Raw genomic sequence first — 26647 nt, forward strand, 5'->3', positions numbered from 1 at the left:
GGCAGAATGACTAAGGACTCAGACCCTTCAGGAATGAAGGTCTGGGTCATTCCAGCCTTACTGCTCCAAGTTAGGGAAATTCAAAATGGGTAGTGAAAGAAGAAAACCAAATATATCAACTATAACATCATGACCAATTACAGAAATAAAAACAGCAGTAGCTTTGGATGTTATCTCTATGCTTTGTTATATGCATGGTTATTTGTACAAACTAACCATTTTTTTCTCTCTTTTCAATTTTAAAAAGTTTATTCACAACTTAATGGAGGTTTAGTCTTTAAGTAACAGAATATTCTGTGGGACCATGACTGAATTTGAGATAATTAATATGCAATGACTATTGGGACTATGAATTTTCTCATTTTGGAAAAGAGTGAGAACCCCCTCACTTATAAGTACAGATGTATACATCCTGTTAGGTAGAAACATAAAGTCATTTTGTTGTTGTCAAAAAAATCCAGATGTGTGTAGAATGACATATACAGATCTCTATAGCCAAAGGAGTTATGGCAGCTATCAATTTATTGTCACTCAGCTTCAAATTCACACTTCAATATAAGTTCAGCAATAATGGACAGAACCGCTATAAGTATTTCTCCTTAAAGTGTGCATAATGTTAAGTTTTCTCAATTGAGGGCACTGGAGGGGACCTTGCAGGATGACGGGCTCTCCTGCAGTTTCCGCTACAGTATAGTAGGTCAGCAGTGTAGATATGAGGACATCTGGTGGTGATGCGCCCAGTTACACATCCAGAATGTGCTGTACTCTGGTGATCACACAACTACAGCATGGCATAGTGACAACCTTCCCTCAGCCCTCTGAATACACATCCTGCATTCCAGGCCTCTTGCCCATACTAATTCCCTTGGCTCTTTCATTCTTTCCTCAAGTCTGCCTCCCACAGTCCTCTTGATGGCAACCCTCCCAACAGGGAGACTGTGTACTCCAAGCCTCCAAACAACACCAGAGCTCACTCTCATTACACAGCTAGCCACCAGCTATAGTTCACCCACCCCAACTGCCTCCTGTTCGCCCTGGACAGCAGACCAGCTCTGACCTGGCAAATCTACAGGCACTACTGAAACTGCCATTCAGTATTCACATTCTGCAAAGAGACCTGTACTCCAACCTTGGAAATGGGACCTAGACGAGGGCCACTTTCAAGTGTGACCTCTTAGGAGCCCCCTCAGCCCTAGGATACCTCACAGAGTTTTCTTATATCCTATAGTTATTTTTCCACCACAGTTTAATAATTCTTTATATTAAATCTTTCCTGTTTAAATCATTGTATAGATTTACTTCAGATTGGATTTTAACTGCTACAGTCTCTGTCTTCATAGAGTTTATAGTCCAGCAAAGAAGATACACATTTTAAGAAAAATAATCAACCTCATTTATAACCAGGAAAATGCTCATTCAGACTACACTTAGGTGAAAGAGAAAGCTGCTCAGTCGTGTCCGACTCTTTGTGACCCCCATTGACTATACAGTTCATGGAATTCTCCAGGCCAGAATACTGGAGTGGGTAGCCTTTCCCTTCTCCAGGGGGTCTTCTCAACCTAGGGGATCAAATCCAGGTCTCTCACATTGCAGGCAGATTCTTTACCAGCTGAGCCACCAGGGAAGCCCAAGAATACTGGAGTGGGTAGCCTATCCCTTCTCCAGGGGATCTTCCCAACTCAGGAATCGAACCAGGGTCTCCTGCATTACAGGTGGATTCTTTACCAACTGAGCTATCAGGGAATTTTACAACTGCTTGACTGTTAAATGTTAAGGAGTCTGACAGTACCAAATGCTGGGTAGGATATAGATCAACAAGAACTCTCATACATTGCCAGTAAGAGTATACATTAGTAAAATCACTTAGAAAAATAATTTGCCATTATTTTGTAAATCTATACATTCATATACCTTTTTAAATTTTGTTTTTAATTTTTATTTTTTAATTTTTAATTTTAATCAATGTTGTGTTGGTTTCTGCCATACAACAACTAAAATTGGCCATAAGTATACGTATATCCCTCTCTCTTGAGTCTCCCTCCCATCCAACCCCCTATCCTACCCCTTTAGGTTGTCACAGAGCTCAGGGTTGGGCTCCCTGTATTATATAGCCATATACCTTTAATTAAATGATGCTTACACATATAGACCTACTTCGCCCATTTTCCCCTCAAGAAAATCTAAATCTAGATAAATACTAAAATTTAAATATTAAAAAACACTCAACAGTATTACAGGACCAACTTCAGATTTAAGCAAATATGTATAAAAGGAAGGGCTTTCTCTTTCTAGTACCTTTTTTTTGTCAGAATGATGAAAACTTAGACCTGCATTTTTAAACAAACAATATCACAAACTATGTAGTGTTATTAATCTAGCATCAAATTGTAGATATGGCTAAATTGACATAGTTATTATTCCGTCTTCCATATTAGCTTCAAATAATTTCATATTACCTTAATTACCCTAATATATAATTTATAAAACTTTAAAAGTTTCAAAGATCAATTAAGTCAATATTCCACTTACTTTACCTGAATATCCCATTTGCGGTGTCCAACTTTTATAACCTGATCTCTGGGGATTTCCAGCACATAATGGAGATTTTAGTATTTGAGGATAATTACTATCTCGTGCAGAGGATGAGCTTGTACCAAGCGTAACATTTGATGCATGTGTGTTTTCTGCAAAAGATCTTTTGTTTCTAAAGTATGAACCTAAATTCAAAAAAATTTAGTATCAGTTTAAAGTTCAGAATTATGCAATGTGGTATAAAATCTCTATAATCATTAAAAAACTTCACCTGATAATGATTTTTAATATAACAAATTATTCAAAGTTAACATAAATAACATCGTACTAAAATATAATGAAAAGTGCTCACTAATATAGCTTTTTCTTATGCAAGCTCACTGAGATTACTCTTGCTAATTACAAACTACCTTCTAAGCTTCAAATACACCTTTGTATAGTAATTATACTTCTTTTCCTCTGTTGACTTCTTCATTGAAACTCTCTCCTCCCAGGCAACTAGTATAGAGTTTAGGCTTACCTGGGTTCAGTTCCTTGTTTAGTTACTTACCTATTGGTATAAGATAATACCTTCTTTTTATATTTATTTTTTATTGAAGGCTAATTGCTTTACAGAATTTTGTTGTTTTCTGTCAAACCTCAACATGAATCAGCCATAGGAATACATATATCCCCACCCTTTTGAACCTCCCATCTCCCTCCCCATCCCATCCCTCTAAGTTGATACAGAGCCCCTGTTTGAGTTTCCTGAGACATACAGCAAATTCCCGTTGGCTATTTTACATATGCTAATGTAAGTTTCCATGTTACTCTTTCCATACATCTCACCCTCTCTTCCCCTCTCCCCATGTCCTTAAGTCTATTCTGGGTATCTGTTTCTCCATTGTTGCCCTGTAAATAAATTCTTCAGTACCATTTTTCTAGATTCCATATATATGTGTTAGAATACGATATTTATCTTTCTTTTTCTGACTTACTTCACTCTGTATAGTAGGTTCTAGGTTCATCTACCTCATTAGAACTGACTCAAATGCATTCCTTTTTATGGTTGAGTAATATTCCATTGTATATATGTACCACAACTTCTTTATCCATTTATCTGTTGATGGATATCTAGGTTGCTTCCATGTTCTAGCTATTATAAATAGTGCAGAAAATGAACAATGGGATACATGTGTCTTTTTCAATTTTGGTTTCCTCAGGATATATGCTAGTAAAGTAATGCTCAAAATTCTCCAAGCTAGGCTTCAACAATACATGAACCGTGAACTTCCAGATGTTCATGCTGGTTTAAGAAAAGGCAGAAGAACCAGAGATCAAATTGCCAATATCCACTGGATCATCAAAAAAGCAATAGAGTTCCAGAAAAGCATCTATTTCTGCTTTATTGACTATGCCAAAGCCTTTGACTGTGTGGATCACAATAAACTGTGGGAAATTCTGAAAGAGATGGGAATACCAGACCACCTGACCTGCCTCTTGAAAAACCTGTATGCAGGTCAGGAAGCAACAGTTTGAACTGGACATGGAACAACAGACTGGTTCCAAATAGGAAAAGGAGTACATCAAGGGTGTATATTGTCACCCTGCTTATTTAACTTCTATGCAGAGTACATCATGAGACATACTGGGCTGGAGGAAGCACAAGCTGGAATTAAGATTGCCAGGAGAAATATCAATAACCTCAGATATGCAGATGACACCATCCTTATGGCAGAAAGCAAAGAAGAACTAAACAGCCTCTTGATGAAAGTGAAAGAGGAGAGGGAAAAAGTTGGCTTAAAGCTCAACATTCAGAAAACTAAGATCATGGCATCCAGTCCCATCACTTCATGGCAAATAGATGGGGAAACAGTGAAAACAGTGGCAGACTTCATTTTTTTGGGCTCCAAAATCACTGCAAATGGTGATTGCAGCCATGAAATTAAAAGACGCTTACTCCTTGGAAGGAAAGTTATTACCAACCTAGACAGCATATTAAAAAGCAGACATTGCTTTGCCAACAAAAGTCCGTCTAGTCAAGGCTATGGTTTTTCCAGTAGTCATGTATGGATGTGAGAGTTGGACTATGTAAGAAAGCTGAGCACTGAAGAATTGATGCTTTTGAACTGTGGCATTGGAGAAGGCTCTTGAGAGTTCCTTGGACTGCAAGGAGATCCAACCAGTCCATCCTAAAGGAAATCAGTCCTGAATATTCATTGGAAGGACTGATGCTGAAGCTGAAACTCTAATACTTTGGCCACCCAATGCAAAGAACTGACTCACTAGAAAAGACTCTGATGCTGGGAAAGATTGAAGGCCGGAGGAGAAGATGACAGAGGATGAGATGGTTGGATAGCGTCACCGACTCAATGGACATGAGTTTGAGTAAACTCCGGGAGTTGGTGATGGACAGGGAGGCCTGGCATGCTGCAGTTCATGGGGTCGCAAAGAGACGGACACAACTGAGTGACTGAACTGAAATGAACAGGGTATATGCCTAGGAGTGGAATTGCTGGGTCATATGGTGGTTTTATTCCTTGTTTTTTAAGGAATCTCCATACCGTCTTCCATAGTGGCTGTATCAATTTACATTCCCACCAACAGTGCAAGAGCATTCCCTTTTCTCCACACCCTCTCAGCATGTTTGTTGACTTTTTGATGATGGCTATTCTGACCAGTGTGACGTGATATCTCATTTTAGTTTTGATTTGCATTTTTCTAATAATAAGCAATGTTGAGCTTCTTTTCATGTGTTTGTTAGCCATCCATATGTCTTCTTGGAGAAATGTCTGTTTAGGTCTTTTTCCCACTTTTTGATTGGGTTGTTTGTTTTTCTAGTATTGAGTTGTATGAGCTACTTGTATATTTTGGAAATTAATCCTCTGTCAGTTGTTTCATTTGCTATTATCTTCTCTTGCTATTCCCATTCTGAGGGTTGTCTTTTCACCTTGCTTATCGTTTCCTTTGCTGTGCAAAAGCTTTTAAGTTTAATCAGGTCCCACTTGTTTACTTTTGTTTTTATTTCCATTACTCTAGGAGGTGGGTCACAGAGGATCTTGCTTTGATTTACGTCATTGAGTGTTCTGCCTATGTTTTCCTCTAAGAGTTTTATTGTTTCTGGTCTTACATTTAGGCGTTTAATCCATTTTGATTTTATCTTTGTGTTTGCTGTTAGGAAGTGTCCTAATTTCATTCTTTTACATGTAGCTGTCCAGTTTTTCCCGCACCATTTTTTGAAAAGGCTGTCTTTGCCTCATTGTATATTCTTGCCTCCTTTGTCAAAAATAAGGTACCCATGGGTGCATGGGTTTATATCTGGGCTTTCTATCTTGTTCTATTGGTCTATATTTCTGCTTTTGTGCCAGTACCAGACTGTCTTGATGATTGTGGCTTTGTAGTATAATCTGAAGTCATGAAGGTTGATTCTTCCAGCTTCATTCTTCTTTCTCAAGAGACTGCTTTGGTTATTCGGGGTCTTTTGTGTTTCCATATGAATTGTGAAATGTTTTGTTCTAGTTCTGTGAAAAATGCCATTGGTAATTTGATAGGGATTGCATTGAATCTGTAGATTGCATTTGGTAGTATAGACATTTTCACAATATCCATTCTTCCTACCCAGGAACACAGAATATCTCTCCATCTGTTTATGTTGTCTTTGATTTCTTTCATTAGTATCTTATAATTTTGTGTACAGTTCTTTTGTCTCCTTAGGTAAGTTTATTCCTACATATTTAATTCTTTTTGTTACAAAGGTGAAGGGGATTGATTCCTTAATTTCTATTTCTGATTTTTCATTGATAGTATACAGAAATGCAAGTGATTTCTGTGTATTGATTTTGTATCCTGCAACTTTGCTATATTTCACTGATTAGCTCTAGTAATTTTCTGATACTATCTTTAGGGTTTTCTATGTACAGTATCATGTCATCTGCAAACAGTGAGAGCTTTACTTCTTTTCCAATCTGGATTCCTTTTTTTTCTTCTCTGACTGCTGTAGCTAGGACTTCCAGAACTATGTTGAATAGTAGTGGAGAAAGTGGACACCTTTGTCTTGTTCCTGACCTTAGCTTTCAACTTTTCACCATTGAGAATGTTTGCCATAGGCTTATCATATTTGGCCTTTACTATGTTGAGGTAGATTCCTTCTCTGCGCATTTTTTGAAGCATTTTAATCATAAATGAGTGCTGAATTTTGTCAAAGGCTTTTTCTGCATCTATTGAGATTATCATATGGTTTTTACCAATTTGTTAATATGGTGAAGATAGTACTTTTTTTATAGGGTTGTCATAAAATCTGACAGAATGTACATAAACACTCTAGCATAGTGTCTAGGCACATAGATTTGTTTTCTTTTTTTTTTTTTTCTTTGAAGTACAGTTGATTCACAATGTTGTGGGCACATAGACATTATTTTTTTTTAAGTTCATTTTTATTTATTTATGTATTTTTGGCTGTGTGAGGTCTTTGTTGCTTTGCGCAGGCTTTCTTCCATTGCAGCAAGCAGGGGTTACTAGAACAGGGGCTACTCTTTGTGGCAATGCATGGGCTTCTCACTGCAGTGGCTTCTCTTTTTGTGATGCACTGGCTCTAGGCACACAGGCTCAGTAGTTGTGGTGCACAGCCTCTAGAGCTCAGGCTCTGTAACTGACATATGGGCTTAGCTGCCCCTTGGCACTTGGAATCTTCCAGGAAGAGGGAGGGATTGCTGCAGGCAGATTCCTATCCACTGCATAGTGGGCCACCAGGGATTCCAATAAGTGTATGTTTTTTAATTGGAGGATACTTGCTTTGCAATGTTGAGTTGGTTTTTACCTTACAATTCAAATCAGCCATCATTATATATATATAAAATGACATCCATATATCCCCTCCTTCTAGAGCCTTACTGTTCTTTCCCATCACACTCCTCTAGGTCGTTCAGTTCAGTCGCTCAGTCGTGTCTGACTCTTTGCGAACCCATGAACCGCAGCACATCACACCTCCCTGTAGATCACCAACTCCCAAAGTTCACCCAACTCATGTCCATTGAGTCGTGATGCCATCTAACCATCTCATCCTCTGTCATACCCTTCTCCTCCTGCCCTCAATCTTTCCCAACATCAGGGTCTTTTCAAATGAGTCAGCTCTTCGCATCAGGTGGCCAAAATTTTGGAGCTTCAACATCAGTCCTTCCAATGAACACCCAGGACTGATCTCCTTTAGGATGGACTGGTTGGATCTCCTTGCAGTCCAAGGGACTCTCAAGAGTCTTCTCCAACACCACAGTTCAAAAGCATCAATTCTTTGGTGCTCAGCTTTTTTATAGTCCAACTCTCACATCCATACATGACCACTGGAAAAACCATAGCTTTGACTAGATGGACCTTTGTGGACAAAGTAGTGTCTCAGCTTTTTAATATGCTGTCTAGGTTGGTCATAACTTTCCTTCCAAAGAATAAGCATCTTTTAATTTCATAGCTGCAGTCACCATCTGCAGTGATTTTGGAGCCCCAAAAAATAAAGTCAACCACTGTTACAGAGAGCCAAGCCAGGCTCCCTGTGTTATACAGCAGCTTCCTACTAGCTATCTATTTTACCCATGATAAAAGTATATACATAAATGTTAATTTCTCAATTTGTCCTCCATATCCTTCCCCTTCTGTGTCCACAAGTTTGTTCTCTACATCTGCATCTCCATTCATTCCCTGCAGATAGGTTCATCAGTACTATTTTTCTATTAATAGATTCCAAATATATGCGTTAATATACAGTATTTGTTTTTCTCTGACTTACTTCACTCTATAACAGGCTCTAGGTTCACCCACCTTACTAGAACTGACTCAAATTTGTTCTTTTTTATGGCTGAGTGTTATTTCATTGTATATTTGTACTATGGGCTTCCCTAATAGTTCAGCTGGTAAAGAATCCACCTGCAGTGCAGGAGACCCTGGTTTGATTCCTGGGTCAGGAAGAGTCCCTGGAGAAGGGATATGCCACCCACTCCAGTATTCTTGTCTGGAGACACCCCATGGACAGAGGAGCCTGGTGGGCTACAGTCCATGGGGTCACAAAGAGTCAGACACAACTGAGTGACTAAGCACAGCCCAGCAAGTACCATATCTTCTTTATCCATTCATCTGTTGATGGACATCTAGGTTGCTTCCATGTGCAGGCCACTATAAACAGTGCTACAATGAACACTGGAATTGTGGTTTTCTCAGGGTGTGTGCCTAGTAATGGGAATGCTAGGTCATATGGTAGCTTTATTCCTAGTTTTTTAAGGAATCTCCATACTGTTCTCTATAGTGGCTGTATCAATTTACATTCCTACCAAAAGTGCAGGAAGATTCCTTTTTCTCGAGCACATCCTGTCCAGCATTTATATCCCTAGTTTATAGATTTGTTGATGATGGACATTCGAATTGGTATGAGGTGATACCTCACTGCAGTTTTGATTTGCCTTTCTCTAATAATGTGACATTGAGCATCTTTTCATGTGTTTATTGGCCATCTGTACGTCTTCTTTGGAGAAATGTCTGTTTAGGTCTTCTGCCCATTTTTTGATTGGGTTCTTTATTTTTCTGATATTGAGCTGTTCATATATTTTGGAAATTAATCTTTTGTCAGTTGCTTCATTTGCAATTATTTTCTCCCACTCTGAGGGTTATCTTTTCATCTCTTTATACTTTTCTTTGCTGTACAAAAGATTTTAAGTTAAATTAGGAGTTCTTTTAAAAAAAAAAAAAATCCTGGGTCTCTTTTGGCCTCTCCTCCTTGATTTCCATAACAACTCTCTGTCTTGATTCTCTTTAAACTACTTCTTTTTAGTTTCCATTGCCAGGTCCTTTTTCCTCTATCTGCCTCTTAACTGTTGGCTTCCAATGGTTCCAAACTTTACTTTCTCTCTCAAATCAAAATTATACATTTCCTCTGAACATCTCATCTATTATTTTGGCTTTTATTAATATCTATTTCCTGGCAACTCTCAAACCTTCATATACAGCCCTAACTCCTCTTCAACACTGTAAAGTATAGGGTGGCAAGCTTTTAAATAATGAGCCAGATGTTAAATATTTTAGGCTTTGTGGGTCATACTGTCTATTACCATTACTCAGTTCTGACATTATCACAGGAAACAGCTACAGACAAAAAGTAAGTAAGACAATAAATAAGTGTATTCCAATGAAACTTTAATTCTGGATTTGTTGTTGTCCAGCCACTCAGTCATGTCCAAGTCTTTGCAACCCCATGGACTGTAGCACACCAAGGTTCCCTGTCCTTCAATATCTCCCGGAATTTGCTCAAACTCATGTTCATTGAGTCGATGATGCCATCCAACCATCTCATGCTCTGTTGCCCCCTTCTTCTGCCCTCAATCTTTCTCAGCATCTGGGTCTTTTCCAGTGAGTCAGTTCTTCGCATCAGGTGGCCAAAGTATTGGAGCTTCAGCATCAGTCCTTTCAGTGAATATTCCAATATTTAGTTCTGGATACTATAATATGAATTTCTTCTTTTACTTTTCCAACCCTTTAAAAATGCAAAAACCATTCTTAGGTCTATAGCTGCATTGCTCAGTATAGGAGCTTCTTGCCACATGTGGTATTTAAATTAAATAAAAATTAAAATTCAGTTCTTCACACCAGCCACATTTAAAATGCACAAAAACCACACTTGTCTAGTGGCTACTATATTAGCACAGATATAGAATATATCTATCCACAGAGAGTTCTAACAGATAGGGTGGCTCTAGATCCTTATATTTTTGGATATAAATATCCAAAACTACTTTTTGGATACAAACCATTAGGTATTTTCCCAGAACTACTAAATATCTAAAAGTGAATTACCTCATTAACTTTTACTCAGAATTTATCCTTCCTTTACTACCAGTTGGTCAACTACATCATCTTGCACCTTGCATCTTGCACCTCATACAAGTCATAAACTTAGAAGTCACTCTTAACTCCTCTTTCATGAATCCAAACACCCAATCAGTAACCAAATCTAATTATATAGATAGATATCTCACTAAAATTTCTCTCCATCTTCACTCCTATCTGGCCCATTTTAAGCACATATCTTCTTCAGCCTTTTTCAAAAGTCTTTGAATTATTCTCTTTGCCTTCAACATGATGCCTCTCTAATCAATTCTTCACATCCATCACTAGTGATCTTTCTGAAAAAGAAATTTCACCATGTCTCCCTTTCTAACAATTTCTCAGTGTCTCTCATATCCACCATAGGATAACATCTAACATTTTTGTATAGTTTCCAGAGAGATAACACATTCAAACTAGGATAATTTGAAGAGTGTTTGATAAAGGGAATATTTACAAAGGGGTAGACAGAATATCATCATAAAGAAATGTGTAGAATCAAGACAAAGTATGCTCCGTTACTAACCCTAGGCTTAAAGGAGCTAAGGAAGGAGATAGTTACTAGAGACTGGAGACAAACAGGGCTGCTTTTTGTTCTCAGGTTACTTTCAGACTCTAATCCCCTTCTTAAACTTACTTCTCCTAGTTTTTCTCCAATTTCCTTCACCTCTATTTTCCTATATTTTCTTTACCTTCTCCCCTCTGGCCTCAAATTTATATCTCTCCCAGGCTTCTTTCTTAGCCCTAGATTCATATATTCAATTGCCTCAATATGAATGTATGGATACCCCAAAGGTTCTTCACATTCAACATGTCCACAGAAGAACTCACCATTTTTCCCTCTAAAAGTTGCTTCTCCTACAAAATTCGGTTTATCAGGGAAAAGTACTATCATCTATTCCAATCATCAAAGCCAGATATGTTTTTGGCATGGCAAAAAAACCTATCTGCCTCCCAGATTAAATACCTGCAAGTACTCCAAGTTTATATCGGGAAGAAACAAAATAGATCACCCTACTGCTCTACCAAATGAAATTATTTGTAGTCTACAAACACAACATGCTATATCATACTTCTGTGCCTTTGCACATATTTTTCTTTCTTATGAGAGAAATAAAAGTTTTTTCTCCAGTTTTTTTTTTCTCCTCTTTCCCTTCAGTTGGCATAATCTTCTTCTTCAACACTACCTCAAGTTGAATTTCCTCTGCAAAATTTCTTTAGTTACTTTGTTCCCCTACTTATTAAATACCTCAATATCTGTATGCAGAAGGAAATGACAACCCACTCCAGTATTCTTGCCTGGAGAATCCTGTGGACAGAGGAGCCTATCAGGCTATGATTCATAGGATCACAGAGGGTCGGATACGACTGAAGCTACTAAGCACAATATCTGTAAGTAACTCAAAAATAATTATCTTTTAAAAGTTTTATAGATTTTTAAGTCTATCTTCCCTACTGAACCATAAGTTCTTTGAGAGCACAGAATATTATTATCCTCAGCTCCTAAGATAACTCAGCTCCCTGGTGGCTAGGTGGTAAAGAATCTAAAATGCAGATATGGAAGACAAAGGTTCAAACCCTGGGTCAGGAAGATATCCTGGAGCAGGAAATGGCAATGCACTCCAGTATTCCTGCCTGAGAAATCCATGGACAAAGAAGCCTGACAGACTACAGTCCATGGGGTCAGAAAGAGTCAGATGCAACTGAGCACGCACTGAGCACCTAAGGTAACTATATCATCAATTGGGGTCTTGGCTCCCTCTTAAATTGGGACAAAAGAAAAATCTATCTTACAGATTTACTGTAAGGATCAGAGATACAACATGCTAAGTAAGAAACTAGAACAGAGGAGCAGTCATTAATTACTGGATGTTATTATTGTTGAAAATAAATAGGTGACAGAACATTTCATGAAGAAGGGGATTATACTGATAAACATGTATGTTGCCTTGAAGGAAGTGCAAGTAGGTCAGTTAAGTTAGAAAGTACGGTAATTATTAAGAAATTATGAGATATAAGACTGCAAAAACTGAAAACATATCCCAAGTGGACTTGGATATGCTACTAAAGAGTACATTTTTTTACCTGCAAATAGAGTCACTGGTTGAAGTGAAGGGACATAAGATTTTCATTTTCCATATAACTCTAGTGACACTGTAAGTAAGCTTAGAAGAAAGAAGCATTAGGAGTTTGAGGCAATAATTCAGACACAAAATTAAAAGGGCCTGTAATGGCACAGAGAAAAGGACAGAACTATTTAAAAGACAAATCTAGAACTTGTTAACTTTGGATGTTATGAGTGAGGGAATATTTGAATCATTGAAGTCTCCTAAAGATTTTAAAAACCCAATGATTGAAATAAGAGAAACAGGTTGAGGAGCTGCAGAGAGATGAATTCAATTAATCATATGGTGAGTCTGAGGATGTCCACTGATTCCTTACTAGAAACTTCAGAAGACAGTCTGAAACAGGAATCTAGGGGCAAAGATGAGATCTGGGCTGTGGTGATAATCACAATCAGATAGAAGTAGCCTAGTAAAAAACCTCTAAGGACAAGCCAATAATTTGTAAACTAACAAAAGTAAGCCTAGTTCTATGGAAGGTAGGTGAAAAACAGGGAAGAGTGGAATCAAGGAAATCAAATTAAGTCAGTTCAAGACAAGACTGGTGAAGAACATTAAACACAGTGGGAAGTTTACATAAGATGAACTGAAAAGTGACCACTGGATTTGGCATTTGTTACCTTACCAGTGAGTGGCAATGCTGTGTGGGCAAAAGGTGACGGTTTTGTCATGGAGAGTCACTGACTATAAAACGAGTTGAATACTCCTTAAAGGACATTTTCCACACTAAATGTATTATTCACCTCCATTAGAGAAAATGTTAAATCTGGTCTGTTCTCAAAGCTTATCTGTTTTCAAGATCCCTAGAAGGCCTTGGAGGCTTAAGTTCAGGAGCCAAGAGGTTTACCACTCCAATCACTACACTCGTGCACAAATTCATTCATCTGTCATGGGGCGCGGGCGGAGGCACATTACCCGGGATATGAATATAGCCTGCCTCAGAAATGAGCCATCCACCATCAAGGCCTTGTAAGAAAACCAACGTGAGGAAGAGTCCAGCCCTTAAATCATTCAGACCCACTCAATTCGCAGAGCACTCCATTCCCAAATTCCAAACAGACACCAACTGAAACTTCTGTGGTAACCAGAGACCACGGTTCCCTGAACCTCCAGAAGTTCACACAACTCCTTGCCTTGAGGCGGCAGGGCGCTGGGCGGGTGCTCAGGTAGACTGCTGCTGCCGCTCCTGTCACCCGCCGCTCCAGACGTGCCTGGTGGGGAAGACGCAGAGACGGCTTGGGCAGAAGGGCGGCTCAGAGGAGTCTCCTGGAGTCCGAAATTGTAGCGCGGACCCTGGGACCGAGACTCTAGTGAGCAGGGGGAAGCCGCAGGGACAGAAGAAAACGTTGGTGATATGTCAGGCCGCAGCATCTTTCAGAGCAACTCCGCTGTGGGACAAAGCGACGCGGGGAAAATACGAAAGCGCGGCGCGCAGAGTCGCAGTGCGCAGGCGCAGAGCCCGTTTACCACGCCCACCCACATTTATCCCCGGTAGACCACAGTCCATGGAGTCGCAAAAAGTTGGGCAGGACTGAGCGACCGAGCACACAGGTGATTAAATGCTTCCTTTGTTAAAATGATTTAAAGACAGAACTGGAGAATGTACTCTCAGGTGTCCCGGTCCCGTCAACTGCTGCAGAATTTGGTCAAGCTTAATGCGAAGTCAAGCTTAATCTCTTCTCTGGCTCAAATGCTAAAGAATGGCCTGCAATGCAGGAGACCTGGGTTCAATCCCTGGGTCCAGATCCCCTGGAGAAGGGAATGGCAACCCATTCCAGTATTCTTGCCTGGAAAACCCCAAGGACAGAGGAGCCAAGAGTCGGTCACGACTGAGCAACTAACACTTTCATAATGCGAGGTAGACCCCCTCAACTAAACGGAATTCAGGGCCATCAATCCAACTTGTGTGCCAGTGCTCAGTCGTGACCCCATGCTATTTGTGATGTAGCCCGCCAGGGTCCTCCCTCCATGGAAGTTTCAATACTGGAGTATGTTGCAAGTTCTTCCTCCAAATACAACTTGGGAGTCTCATTATTCCCACTACACCTTATTCCCCATTATCACAGGACATTCTGTACTAATATTTCCAAGTTCAGTTCACTCTCAGTCGTGTGCGATTTTTGGCGACCCCATGGACTGCAGCATGCCAGGCCTCCCTGTCCATCACTAACTCCTAGGTTTACTCAAACTAATGTCCATTCAGTTGGTGATGCCACCTAACCTTCTCATCCTGTGTCGTCCCCTTCTCCTCCTGCCTTCAATCTTTCCCAGCACCAGGGTCTTTCAAATGAGTCAGCTCTTCTCATCAAGTGGCCAAAATATTGGAGCTTCAGCTTCAGCATCAGTCCTTCCATTGAATACTCAGGACTGATTTCCTTTAGGATGGACTGGTTGGATCTCCTTGCAGTCCAAGGGATTCTAAGAGTCTGCTCCAACATCACAGTTCAAAAACATCAATTCTTTGGCGCTCAACTTTCTTTATAATCCAACTCTCACATCCATACATGACTACTGGAAAAACCATAGTTTTGGCTAGACGGACGTTTGTTGGCAAAGTAATGTCTCTGCTTTTTAATATGCTGTCTAGGAGTAAGCATCTTTTAATTTCATGGCTGCAGTAACCATCTGCAGTGATTTTTGGAGCCCCCAAAAATAGTCTCTCACTGTTTCTCTATTTGCCATGATGTGATGGGACCAGATGCCATGATTCTCTTGAATACAGACACAGTAATTCAACATGGTAGAGAAACCAGGATTGAGAAAATACTCTAGATACCATTAGATGTCCATTACTGAATTCACATTCAACTGTGAAATCAGATACAGAATACGAAACCACTGCAGTCACCCAAGTGCAGTGACTGCAGTACTCAAAACTTCCAATGATACCACTTAAATAAAATTGTTCCATCCAATGGCTTCCAAACTTTCAGAAACACTGGTAATTCAATCCAAACTTAGTGAACTGTCAAACAATGCCAGACATTTCCATAACATATAAAAGCAGATATTGCTCAATGTGTTAAGAGAAATCATCACTATTCACATGTAAAATTCTTTACTCTTACGGTTATTATTGCAAACTTGCTTCAGCAAATCTCAACTTCCATCAAGAAAAATGCTCACTAAAATACTTTTTCACCAAGAACACAAACATTAGTGTGCTCTAATCTTTGTGAAAACACAGGTTATACAAGAACACATGGCAAGTATCAGCTTGTATTTCCTTACTGGGCAGGAAAAAAAAATGCCAACAATCCCTTGGCATTCTGACATAAAATATTAAAAAGTAAGTAAAGTGTAGTCTAGATTGCAATCCTCTTCCTAGTGAATTCTCTTCATTTACCTAACCCACTCTGTACCCGACTCATTAACCACAAGCATGAAATATTCCCAAATTTCAGCCATTTATTTTTATTTCATCTTTTAATTCCTATGTGGTTCATGAACTCTTTATCAGTAACGTTCTCACTGACAAAGACCAATCTACATTAACTATAGTTATATATAACATATCAAGGGAGTACCCAGGAAAATCAGAACACAAGATTTCATCAGCTAAAGAGAGTTCAAGTTTGCTGTTATGAAGACATACAAGAAAACAAATACACTGAAGCATAAACAAAAAAAATCAGAGTAACAACAGCATTCCAGAAGGAAAGATACAATAAAGATCTTAATTTACAATATGTATAATTATATAATTTATTAAAATTAACACAATTCATGTACAAATATTAACACGGTAGTTATTAAGTTTGTTAAGCACTTCAACTACTGAAATGTTAAAACACAATAAAAACTATATTAACCAACTTCTCCATCAAGGGATCTAATCTAGCTCACTAATTCAGGCTGAACATTCACTCTCCGAAGTACTTCTTCAGGCATGCAAAAAACAGGGCTAACAGGTTTAATCTGTTCTTCTCCCAAAAGTGACAATCCAGCAATTCCAAACAGAGTATGAAAAGGATCTACCTATTAAAAAACAAGAATTTATAGAATATTACAAAATGAAAACTTCTAAAACCCCGCTTTTGAACAGGGATTATACTGGAGCCCACTGCACTCTGTATTTAAATATTATCTTAAAATTTTCTGAAATAATGGTTTCAAACTGCACTTTTTAAACAGAGGACTTGGCACACACAGTCATGTCTTAGGAATAAGTACTGTAAATGTGTTTCAGATCTTTCATACACTCTTGTGTGTGTGTTAGTCCCTCAGTCATGTTTGAATCTCTGAGACCCCCATGGACCGTAGCCTGCCAGGCTCCTGTCCATGGAATTCTCCAAGCAAGAATACTGCGATTGAACCTGGGTCTCAGGCATTGCAGGCAGATTCTTTACCATCTGAGCCACCAGAAAAGCACCTTAGTACACTTTTAAATGACATTTTAAAAGCATCCTTTCAAAGCAACACTTGAAAAATACTATTTGTTCCCCACCAATTCCTAGTTTTAAAAATTTAGAACCCTTAGAATCTTAAGAGTAAAACAGAACTACACTGAAAATTTTAACTGTTAACAGTCATAAATATACTTGCCATATCTCCTGGCCTATCTGCAAATCCTCCTGTTTCTTCATCTTGACATGCTAGGATGAAACTGCGGAGTTTTTCTCTATCAATCCAATGAAGCCTTCCAATTATCTTTAGGGAAGCCAACACCCACCATGAATAGCATACATCTGGTAACTAGGAGGAAAAAGCCACAAGTTGCCACAAATGTATTTTCTAAATACCTGGGGTAGGAGGGGAATCAAGGGATATATTGACAATGCAGTGTTTGAAACACTGAAATCCAAAAATTGCTTAGAATTAAAAGATAATCATTGGAAAAGAGATCAAATGCTTCATTCCATAGAACTAAAATATGAGTACGCAGACATGCTCAGTCATGTCTGACTCTGCAAGCCCATGAACTGTAGTCCACCAGGCTCCTCTGTCCATGGAAATTTTCAGGCAAAGAATACTAGAGTGGATTGCCATTTCCTTCTCTAGGGGATCTTCCTGAGCCAGGGATTGAACCCACATCTCCTGTGCTGCCTACATTGCAGGCAGATTCTTGATTCCACAGAAAACCATGCTAAATGTTTCAGTTTCAGTAGTCACTGATAACCATCTATCCACCTTAATTTCTATATGAAATGAATGCCTACATCAGTCCCTTTTCCAAGAAACTGGTAGTAAAGCTTATAAGAACTATGGCAATATACGTTTCACTGCCATGGGCAGCATTTTCCTAAGTGCTGTCCAAGAAGGTATACAACTTGGGTTAAAAAAATAAAATCACCCTTGCTCATCAAATCATAACTTAAATGCAGAAGACCCCACACCTTACACTGAATTTCAACTAGATCCCAGGGTGATCCACAAGAACATTAAAAGCTGTCCTAGATTCTAAGTGCTATCTCCACCCTCAGCCATTTCCTAATTATTGAAAAGTTGCCCAGATTTTTCAATGGGTCTTAACTAGGTACCACTTGTGGTTTTTAAACTTATTCAGAAGTAACAAGAAAGCAAAATTACACAAAAATACAATGATCCAGAATAAAAGCATCACTATGCTTTATCATATTTTAGCTCAAGGGCCCAAACCGAATAACAGCTTTTAGTATTTGTAAATGATTTTTAAAAACAATATTGTGAAAGGAAAACCAGTATGAAATTCATACTTGTCCATTAGTAATTTTAATGGAATACAACCACACCCATTCATTTTTTAATTGTCTGTGGCAACAATGTTCTTCAGGGCAGCAGTGTAGTTGCAACAAGCCCATCCGGCAAAGGTAAAAATATTTACTATCTGGTCTTTACAGACCCAATTTAGAGTATGTTGAGAGCTAAACAGAATTGAGTTTTTCTTTCAAGATTTTAAATGAAAATGTTATAACCCAGTTTTTAAAAAGAAATCTTTCTTCTGGCAAATCCATTATCCTTTCCCATCTGTAAGTGAGCATGGAGATTTCTGTACAAGGTCCAAGTGTTAATAGTGGCCTTTGATTCCCAGATATGTATAATGCACGACTGTGAGTCCCCGGTATAGTTTAAAGAACAAAGTTTCATGTAGGTGAAAAATAGAAGGCCTTCAGATGGATTTTTATAAACAAAATTCTGAAGGATTCCCTCAGAAGGAATTTTATAAATAAGTATAAATTTTAAGAATTTATACTATGAATACAAACACATTTTAAAGCCCAGAGTTATCTGTCAAGGAAAATCAAAAAGTACCAGGCAATCTTGTCACGATTGTCTTTTAAATGGACATCAAGATTAATAGGCATTTCAACTCTTGTTTTACTTTTGCCAAGAGCATTTTTAGAAGATACAACTAAATTTCGCAAAGTATTATAGTAAAATAAAAAAGCTCATGATCAATTTATAAGAGCATTACAAAACAAAAGGCAAAAAAAAAGCAGTCCTCACTCAAGTTTATAAAATTTAAAGATTAATCTTAAAAAACAATACCTTCTCTGGCCTTCCATTGAGTCCGCCTGATGGAAGCTGTCGTTCACAAAGCCACCAACCGAGTAAATCAGAATTTACTTGGTGCAACTGACTAGTAATAGCCAAGAATCCTGTGCAACAATAGATCTAAAATTACAGACATAAAGTACATGTGTATAATAGTTTTTCAACAGTAACACTGATTTAAAAAAAACCTACTTTAATTATTAAAGCTCCATTTTCTATCTAAAAATTTGCTGACAGTAAAAATCGCAAACATAAACATCACATAGTTATTTGAACAAATCTGAAGCATACTACTAGGATTCAACTCTGCAATGAAAGACTACCATCAGTTTTTTCATGGCTAAGAGCAAACTGTTTGACAATAGTTTACATATACAACATCCTCTAACACAGGTGTTCAGGATAGGGAAATACAGAATGTTTTTTATCTGCTTACTTAAAATTAGAGAAGAGAATGGCAACCCACTTCAGTCTTCTTGCCTGGAGAATTCCATGGACAGAGGAGCCTGGGGGGCTATAGTCCATGAGGCCACAAAAAGTTGGACATAACTGAGTGACTAACACCCACACATAAAAACTAAAGGAAAATCAAAATATATTTCTGGTAATTACAAAACTACTTATGTTTATTTGGGCCAAAGGATTTCACCAACAGGGGACTCAAAGTCAGCAACTGTAAAAATGCCTTCCTCATGCAGCAATTAAGCAATTCTTATTTTCTACATTCAGTCAAATTAACTTGCTATTTTTCAGTTATATCGGTTATCCCTTCAAAACTGATACTACATTTTAATCTGGATTAATGAATTACCTGCCCAGCATGGGATTCAGAACCTGGTCTGCAACCAAATCCACCATCAAAGTTCATACATGATAAAACAAATTCGATTGCCTTTTCCACATTAATAGCATCCAACTTCCCCTGTAATCAGAAAACATGCCTATTAAGTTCCAGAATAATCATCAAAAGTTAATCATTTCCAATACATCTGAAACTTACCAATAGTGCCAAAGTTGCCACTGCACAAAAAGAGAATCTTGTATCAATTTCTCCTAAAAATAAAGCAAACCAAAGCATTATGTGTTATCAGAGGCTTCTAATCATATTACATAAAGTTAATTAAAAATCTCTGTACAATTACCATAGTTACATTTTCAAAAGTTCAGGCCTAACATGTACTTTGACTGTCCAGGAGGAAAACTACATCTGAAGTGTATATTCACTTACTTTACTTCTAAGGAAACTAAGTACTAGAAAATGGCTCAAAAGTACAGTGAACTAATTGCTTACAGAGCGCCCAGAAAGATAAGGTAACTAGTTAATTTCTAAGAATGATAATAAACTTACCCTATTATATAAGTAGATTTTCACATCCCATGAAGCAGCTGGTCTCTCCGGCCTGCACTGTATTCAGCCCTAAAGCAGAGATTATCTAGATTTATCAAGTAAAATACTCCTCCCTCCCTCCACTCAAATATTCAGTAATTTTGTAAAGTTTTTTTCTTTTTTAATTATTTTCCCCTTGCTAATTAAGTTTTTAAAAAACTTTACAAAGCCACCAAATACTGGGGAAAAAAGTTTCACCTACCTTATCTCTTAGACTTGCCCTCTCTGTTCCAGTACTCCTGTATGCTGCTATAACTAGCACAGTGCATGCTGGAACTTCCAGCAGACCATTAACTCCAGTTAGACCAGCTGCTTAGTGGGACCTGAAAAAATGAAAAACTTATAATCTCCTCATAAACTATTAGCAAAGCCCCCAACTCATTATACTTTAAAATCTGCAACCAAGCTTATTACTGTAATAAACACCAAAGCAAAACATTTTTATATTGGTATTCTAGGTGCCATGGATTAAAGTGACATTACCCCAAATATCTCCAGCAAAAGAACCATCTTCTTTCTGTAGACTCTGAACATATTCCACAACTTTATTTATGTCAATAACATTAATACTATCATAGAGAGTAAGTATCTGTAACAGAAACAAACCATGGTAAGTAGATGCCTCGCCACTGGTCAGTTTGTCCTAATGATGTTCTTCTCAACTACCTTCTAAGTCGTCAAGCATGCATGTCCTTTTGTCTATGAACCTTGAAAACTTTTCTCAAATATGCAATTCAATTACGGAGTAAAATTATAGGTATTTCCAACAAGTCTTTAACCATTGTGAACACTGAGACTCATTTATGAAACTTATACAGACTTTAAACCCTTATTTGTGAATCTTCACAAATATCAAAATCAAAGCTAACTCCAGGCGGACATCCCTGGTGGTTCAGCAGTTAGGATTCAGTGCTTTCACTGCCTTGACCCCCCCAGTTCAATCTCTGGTCAGGGAACTAAGATCCCACAAGCCAGAGCAAGGCCAAAAAAAAAAATTTTTTTTTTTTTTTTTTTTTTAATTTTTAAAAAGTCAACTCCACAGTAAAGAGCAAAGTTGTGAAATGGCAGAGTAAAAGCAGGGAACCATGGGTAGCTTGACATTTCCAGAAATTAGATGAGAAGATGAAACTAAAGGGAGGAAATGGCCAGGCCATGTAAGAAAGCAAATGCCATGCAGGAAGTCTGACCAATACAAAAAAAGCTGAATGAAGAAGGCTTCCACATATATTGTACACAGGCTTTGAGCAGTTTATATAATTCATTATGCTAAGTACTGTTCTCTGAATAAGTTTCACGTGACAAATCTTTAGAATACACTACCTGCTTTAAAAAATGTTTTGTATCATCAGTAAGCCATGTTTTCTATCCGGATAAGGTATAAATCTATTGGGATAGGGTAGGTCATGCTGTACAATAAATAAATCAGATTTCAATGCCTTAACACCAAAAGAATTTTTCTTGCTCAAAAAAAAAAAAACTTCCACTTAGAGAGTTCCAGACATTTACATATACGTAAAATAAACATTTTACTGTCCAAGGTCTCAGTGCCATTTTAAAATTTACATCAACTTTGGATTCAGCTAATACATGCCATCACATCATTGACCTTGCTTTGAAACAGATCTCATTTGAAAAGACATGGATAGCTTTTTACATAGATACTGATCCCTATTTTCAATTCTCTTACTCAGGTAACAGAATACACTACCAAGACTGCTGAATTTTCATTAGTATTTACCTGAACAGCACTAAGAGTATACAAAAGATGAGGATCATGTCCAATACTAGCACTTATTCCACCACACTCATGTTGACAAGACTTAATAAACGTCAGAATTTCTTCTCTATTCATACGATGTAGTTGTCCCATGAGATCCATTACCGTCAGACCCCAATAGATGCCACTCATTCTCAAATATTCAGACATGCAATATTCCTAAAACATACAAATTAATGGGTCAGTCTGAACTGATGTCAGTTTAAAGATACTCAACACAGAAGCTAAATACCCATACTGTTATATGGCTCTAACAACTCCATAGCTGCAGATATTCATGGGAATTCATTAGTAGATATGTTTCCCAATATGGTAAATAATTCAGCTCTTTCTATACTATAGCGGAAAATATTTACTTCTAATTAAGCTGTTTAATTCAGTTTTTCCTAAGGTTCCCAGAGATGAAAACAGAGAACATTCTTCAAGATAAAACTTTTTCAAGGTCTCAGCGTAATTCTAGAGCTTAAGTGTTATTACACATCACCATAAACTCAGGTAATACATGCCAACACATCATTGACCTTGAAAGTATTAGCCCAACTACAAAAATAGAAATCTATTCGCTGTCTCAAAATTCATACATATCTGGGTAGAAGATAATCTACTCTGTCTGCCAAAGCCTCTACATAAGTACTGGTAAGAATCAAGGTTAACTCCCATGGCTTCTCAACCAGACATCAGTCCCTGGTATGCAGGAGTTGGAAACCATTTTTAAGAAACACAAACCATCCTAACCAAATGATTTGACACGTTTACAGAATAAACACTTTTCAACACAAAAGTATACATACGTAGTCATCTTTCTTTGAGCCATAGGATGCAATATAATCAGCATGCTTCTCCAGTAACAGGGTGTCAGGTGCATCTGACTTAATGATAACATCTTTCTGCGGTGTACCCTTTCACATACAAGAGATTTCATAAGTTTTTATCTTTTAAATGTTTGGCCCCAGAACATATATTTCAATATACATATGAACTCATTTCATCTTGCCATATAGAAACTTTCTAGTTTAAAAGTAGCTGACTAAAAAGAACTAAAGCTTTCACAAAGTTTCAGGTGTTCTTCAGGTCTCAGAGTAATTCTAGAGCTAAAGGAATAATAATCAACTTTAGATTCAGAATACATGCCAGCTCATCATCGACCCAAAAAACTACCGTCCTCATCTCGGCTGAACAGTTAAGTAAAACTATCAAAATTTTCAACTTACGTTTACACGTGGCAGAACCTATCTGTCCCATAATTCGCAATTGAGTTCTTTAGTAAGATTCCATTAATCTTAAAAACTCCGATTTCAAAGCACCTTCGGAGAAGGCAATGGCACCCCACTCCAGTACTCTTGCCTGGAAAATCCCATGGATGGAGGAGCCTGGTAGGCTGCAGTCCACGGGGTCGCGAAGAGTCGGACACGACTGAGCGACATCACTTTCACTTTTCACTTTCATGCACCGGAGAAGGAAATGACAACCCACTCCAGTGTTCTTGCCTAGGAGAATCCCGGGGACGGGGAGCCTGGTGGGCTGCCGTCTGTCTATGGGGTCCACAGAGTCGGACACGATTGAAGCGACTTAGCAGCAGCAGCAAAGCACCTTCCATGCACGCCAACACTTCTTTACCAGGCTAACTATTCTTTTCCGGCTTTAGTCTTACGTTTCTGCGTTTGCAACAAGCCCCCGGATGATGACTGTTGTTGCTCTAATTCGGCACATTTCTCAGCTACATCTTTGTGACTGAGGCTACATTTTAAGTAGTTCAAGATCATTACCAATAAGAATGAAGCAGTTAATTTCCTTCATATCCCATTAAAACTTACTAGAACGAAACCATACCATTAACAATTCCAAAGATTTCGAGCCATATATACACGGCGACATGGAAGGTAAGAACTAACTGGCTTTTGTGGGGGGCGAGGGGATTAAGAAAGAAGGTCGTCGAACCCTGAGTCCCGACCGATAGCAGGAAGTCCGGCCGCAACCGCACCCGCGAGATCAGCAGAAAACGCTGAGTAACACTTCACATTGTCTATGAGCCCTCAAAATACCTTCCAAGACCTGCGTCTTAACCCAATCATTCTCCAACACTAAGAAAACAACCCACTAGTGACGAAAGAGCTTAAATATTACCCTATCTATTCTCCTATGGACACATCTAGACAGCAATACAAAACACGTCCACACTCACCATGACTGAGAGCAAAAAGAGAACTTAACTCGTCAGTGGGCGGATTTAGGAGGTAAGCGCCTGCGCAGAAGCGCTCCTCAGGCCCCCTCTCTGCCCCGACATAGCTGACCACAGTTCTTGCCTGAAGGAAGTAGCAGTTCCGCGGCTGCCCTAGGACCCCCACCGACTGCTCATAGGTGTCCTCGCTCCCTGCGCCGAAAGTCTCTGGCGCCAATTTTCTCCTCTCCTTATCTCCGCAGTTTTAAGACAGTTTTAAGGAATATTTAGGGCTTCTCTAAATACTACACAATAAACTGGAAAATTCTGAAGGAAATGGGAATACCAGACACCCTGACCTGCCTCTTGAGAAACCTGTATGCAGGTCAGGAAGCAACAGTTAGAACTGGACATGGAACAACAGACTGGTTCCAAATAGGAAAAGGAGTATGTCAAGGCTGTATATTGTCACCGTGCTTATTCAACTTATATGCAGAGTACATCATGAGAAATGCTGGGCTGGAGGAAGCACAAGCTGGAATCAAGGTTGCCAGGAGAAATAGCAATAACCTCACATATGCAGATGACACCACCCTTATGGCAGAAATTGAAGAAGAACTGAAAAGCCTCTGGATGAAAGTGAAAGAGGAGAGTGAAAAAGTTGGCTTAAAGCTCAACATTCAGAAAACTAAGATCATGTCATCTGGTCCCAACACGTCATGGCAAATAGATGGGGAAATAGTGGAAACAGTGGCTGACTTTATTTTGGGGGCTCAAAAATCACTGCAGATGGTGATTGCAGCCATGAAATTAAGAGACGCTTGCTCCTTGGAAGGAAAGTTACGACCAACCTAGACAGCATATTAAAAAGCAGGGACATTACTTTGTCCACAAAGGTCCATCTACTCAAGGCTATGATTTTTCCAGTAGTCATGTATGGATGTAAGAGTTGGACTATAAAGAAAGCCGAATGCCAAAGAATTGATGTTTTTGAACTGTGGTGTTGGAGAAGACTCTTGAGAGTCCTTTGGACCACAAGGAGATCCAACCAGTCCATCCTAAAGCAGATCAGTCCTGGGTGTTCATTGGAAGGACTGATGTTAAAGCTGAAACTCCAACACTTGGCCACCTGATGTCAAGAGCTGACTCATTTGAAAAGACCCTGATGCTGGGAGAGATTGAGGGCAGGAGGAGAAGGGGACGACAGAGGATGAGATGGTTGGATGGCATCACTGACTCAATGGACATGGGTTTGGGTAGACTCCAGCCGTTGGTAATGGACAGGGAGGCCTGGCGTGCTCCATGGGGTCGCAAAGAGTTGGACTTGACTGAGCGACTGAACTGGAACTGGAAATACTGCTTTAAAGAATCCACCTGCAATACAGGAGACCCAGGTTCCATCCCTGGTTTGGGAAGATACCCTGGAGAAGGGAATGGCAACTCACTCCCATATTCTTGCCTGGAGAATCCCATGGATAGAAGATCCTGTCCGGCTGCAGTCCATGGAGTTGCAAAGAGTTGAGTGGGACTTAGCAACTAACACTTACCAGGAATTGAGGCCCTTCCCAATCTGCCTGTAATGTGGGAGACCTGGGTTCAATCAGTGGGTCTGGAAGATCCCCTAGAGAAGGAAATGGCAACCCACTCCAGTATTCTTGCCTGGAGAATCCCATGGAAGGAGGAGCCTTTCTGGCTATAGTCAACAGGCTTGCAAAGAGTCTGACTCAGCTTAGCACATATACACATGGCTTCCCAGGTGGCACTAGTGGTAAAGAACCTGCCTGATGTAGGAAACAAGAGACTGGGTTTGATCCCTATGTCAGATAGATCCCTTGGAAGAGGGCATGGCAACTGACTCCAGTGTTCTTGCCTGAAGAAAGCCCATGGACAGAGATGACCTACATTTTAAGTAGGTCATGATCATTACCAATGAGAATGAAGTAGCTAATTTCCTTCATATCTCATTATGATATCCCATACAGTTCATAGGGTCTAAAAGAGTCTGACAGGACTGAAGCAACTAAGCTAGTAATATTTAAACAGTGGAATAACTTTTATGAACTCATTTATCCTTGAGACTCTTTTAAGATATGAAATGGACAGTAATTAACAGAGTTGCATGTAGTTAGCTCAGTTCAGTTCAGTTCAGTCACTCAGTCATGTCCGACTGTTTGCCACCCCATGAACCACAGCACGCCAGGCCTCCCTGTCCATCACCTACTGCTGGAGTCTACCCAAACCCATATCCATTGAGTTGGTGATGCCATCCAACCATCTCTTCCTCTGTCGTCCCCTTCTCCTCCTGCCCTCAGTCTTTCCCAGTATCAGGGTCTTTTCAAATGAGTCAGCTCTTGACA

At 39.0% G+C, this 26647-nt stretch overlaps 2 protein-coding genes and 3 non-coding genes across 8 annotated transcripts in view; all 5 read right to left on the bottom strand.

Annotated features, from left to right (window-relative positions):
* The window catches only part of MSH4 (mutS homolog 4), a 104277-nt gene extending 89540 nt beyond the window's left edge, over window positions 1-14737 (bottom strand). The window contains exons 1-2 of the mRNA XM_006060238.4: window positions 13628-14737; window positions 2535-2717 (exon numbers count right to left, since the gene is read on the bottom strand). Coding sequence (XP_006060300.3) covers window positions 2535-2717; window positions 13628-13865 — 421 coding nt within the window. The 5' untranslated portion in view covers window positions 13866-14737. The remainder of the gene's footprint in view (window positions 1-2534; window positions 2718-13627) is intronic.
* A 1145-nt stretch (window positions 14738-15882) lies between these two features.
* Window positions 15883-24362, bottom strand: RABGGTB (Rab geranylgeranyltransferase subunit beta). 4 transcript variants are annotated; one of them, XM_025288436.3, is made up of 9 exons: window positions 24315-24360; window positions 22924-23031; window positions 22094-22291; window positions 20839-20944; window positions 19969-19988; window positions 19780-19890; window positions 18963-19088; window positions 17040-17189; window positions 15883-16472 (listed from the first exon to the last, which is right to left on the bottom strand). In XM_025288436.3, exons 1-9 carry the CDS (start codon window positions 24315-24317, stop codon window positions 16332-16334), a joined length of 963 nt encoding a protein of 320 aa, XP_025144221.1. In that variant the 5' UTR covers window positions 24318-24360; the 3' UTR covers window positions 15883-16331. The 4 variants fall into 4 exon arrangements, with proteins under 4 accessions (XP_025144221.1, XP_006060297.1, XP_045022059.1 ...); XM_006060235.4 differs by having other exon boundaries at window positions 19969-20021; window positions 24315-24358; XM_045166124.1 differs by lacking the exon at window positions 24315-24360 and adding an exon at window positions 23344-23530 and having other exon boundaries at window positions 19969-20021.
* On the bottom strand, window positions 21891-21962 carry LOC112585858. The gene has a single exon (XR_003110433.1). It is a non-coding gene; the product is annotated as a small nucleolar RNA SNORD45 (small nucleolar RNA).
* Window positions 22572-22654, bottom strand: LOC112585859. Its single transcript, XR_003110434.1, has one exon. It is a non-coding gene; the product is annotated as a small nucleolar RNA SNORD45 (small nucleolar RNA).
* Window positions 23201-23279, bottom strand: LOC112585860. The gene has a single exon (XR_003110435.1). It is a non-coding gene; the product is annotated as a small nucleolar RNA SNORD45 (small nucleolar RNA).
* Window positions 24363-26647: the final 2285 nt, after the last annotated feature.

This window comes from Bubalus bubalis, chromosome 6, assembly GCF_019923935.1.
Source record: "Bubalus bubalis isolate 160015118507 breed Murrah chromosome 6, NDDB_SH_1, whole genome shotgun sequence".
Classification (NCBI taxonomy): Eukaryota; Metazoa; Chordata; class Mammalia; order Artiodactyla; family Bovidae; genus Bubalus; species Bubalus bubalis.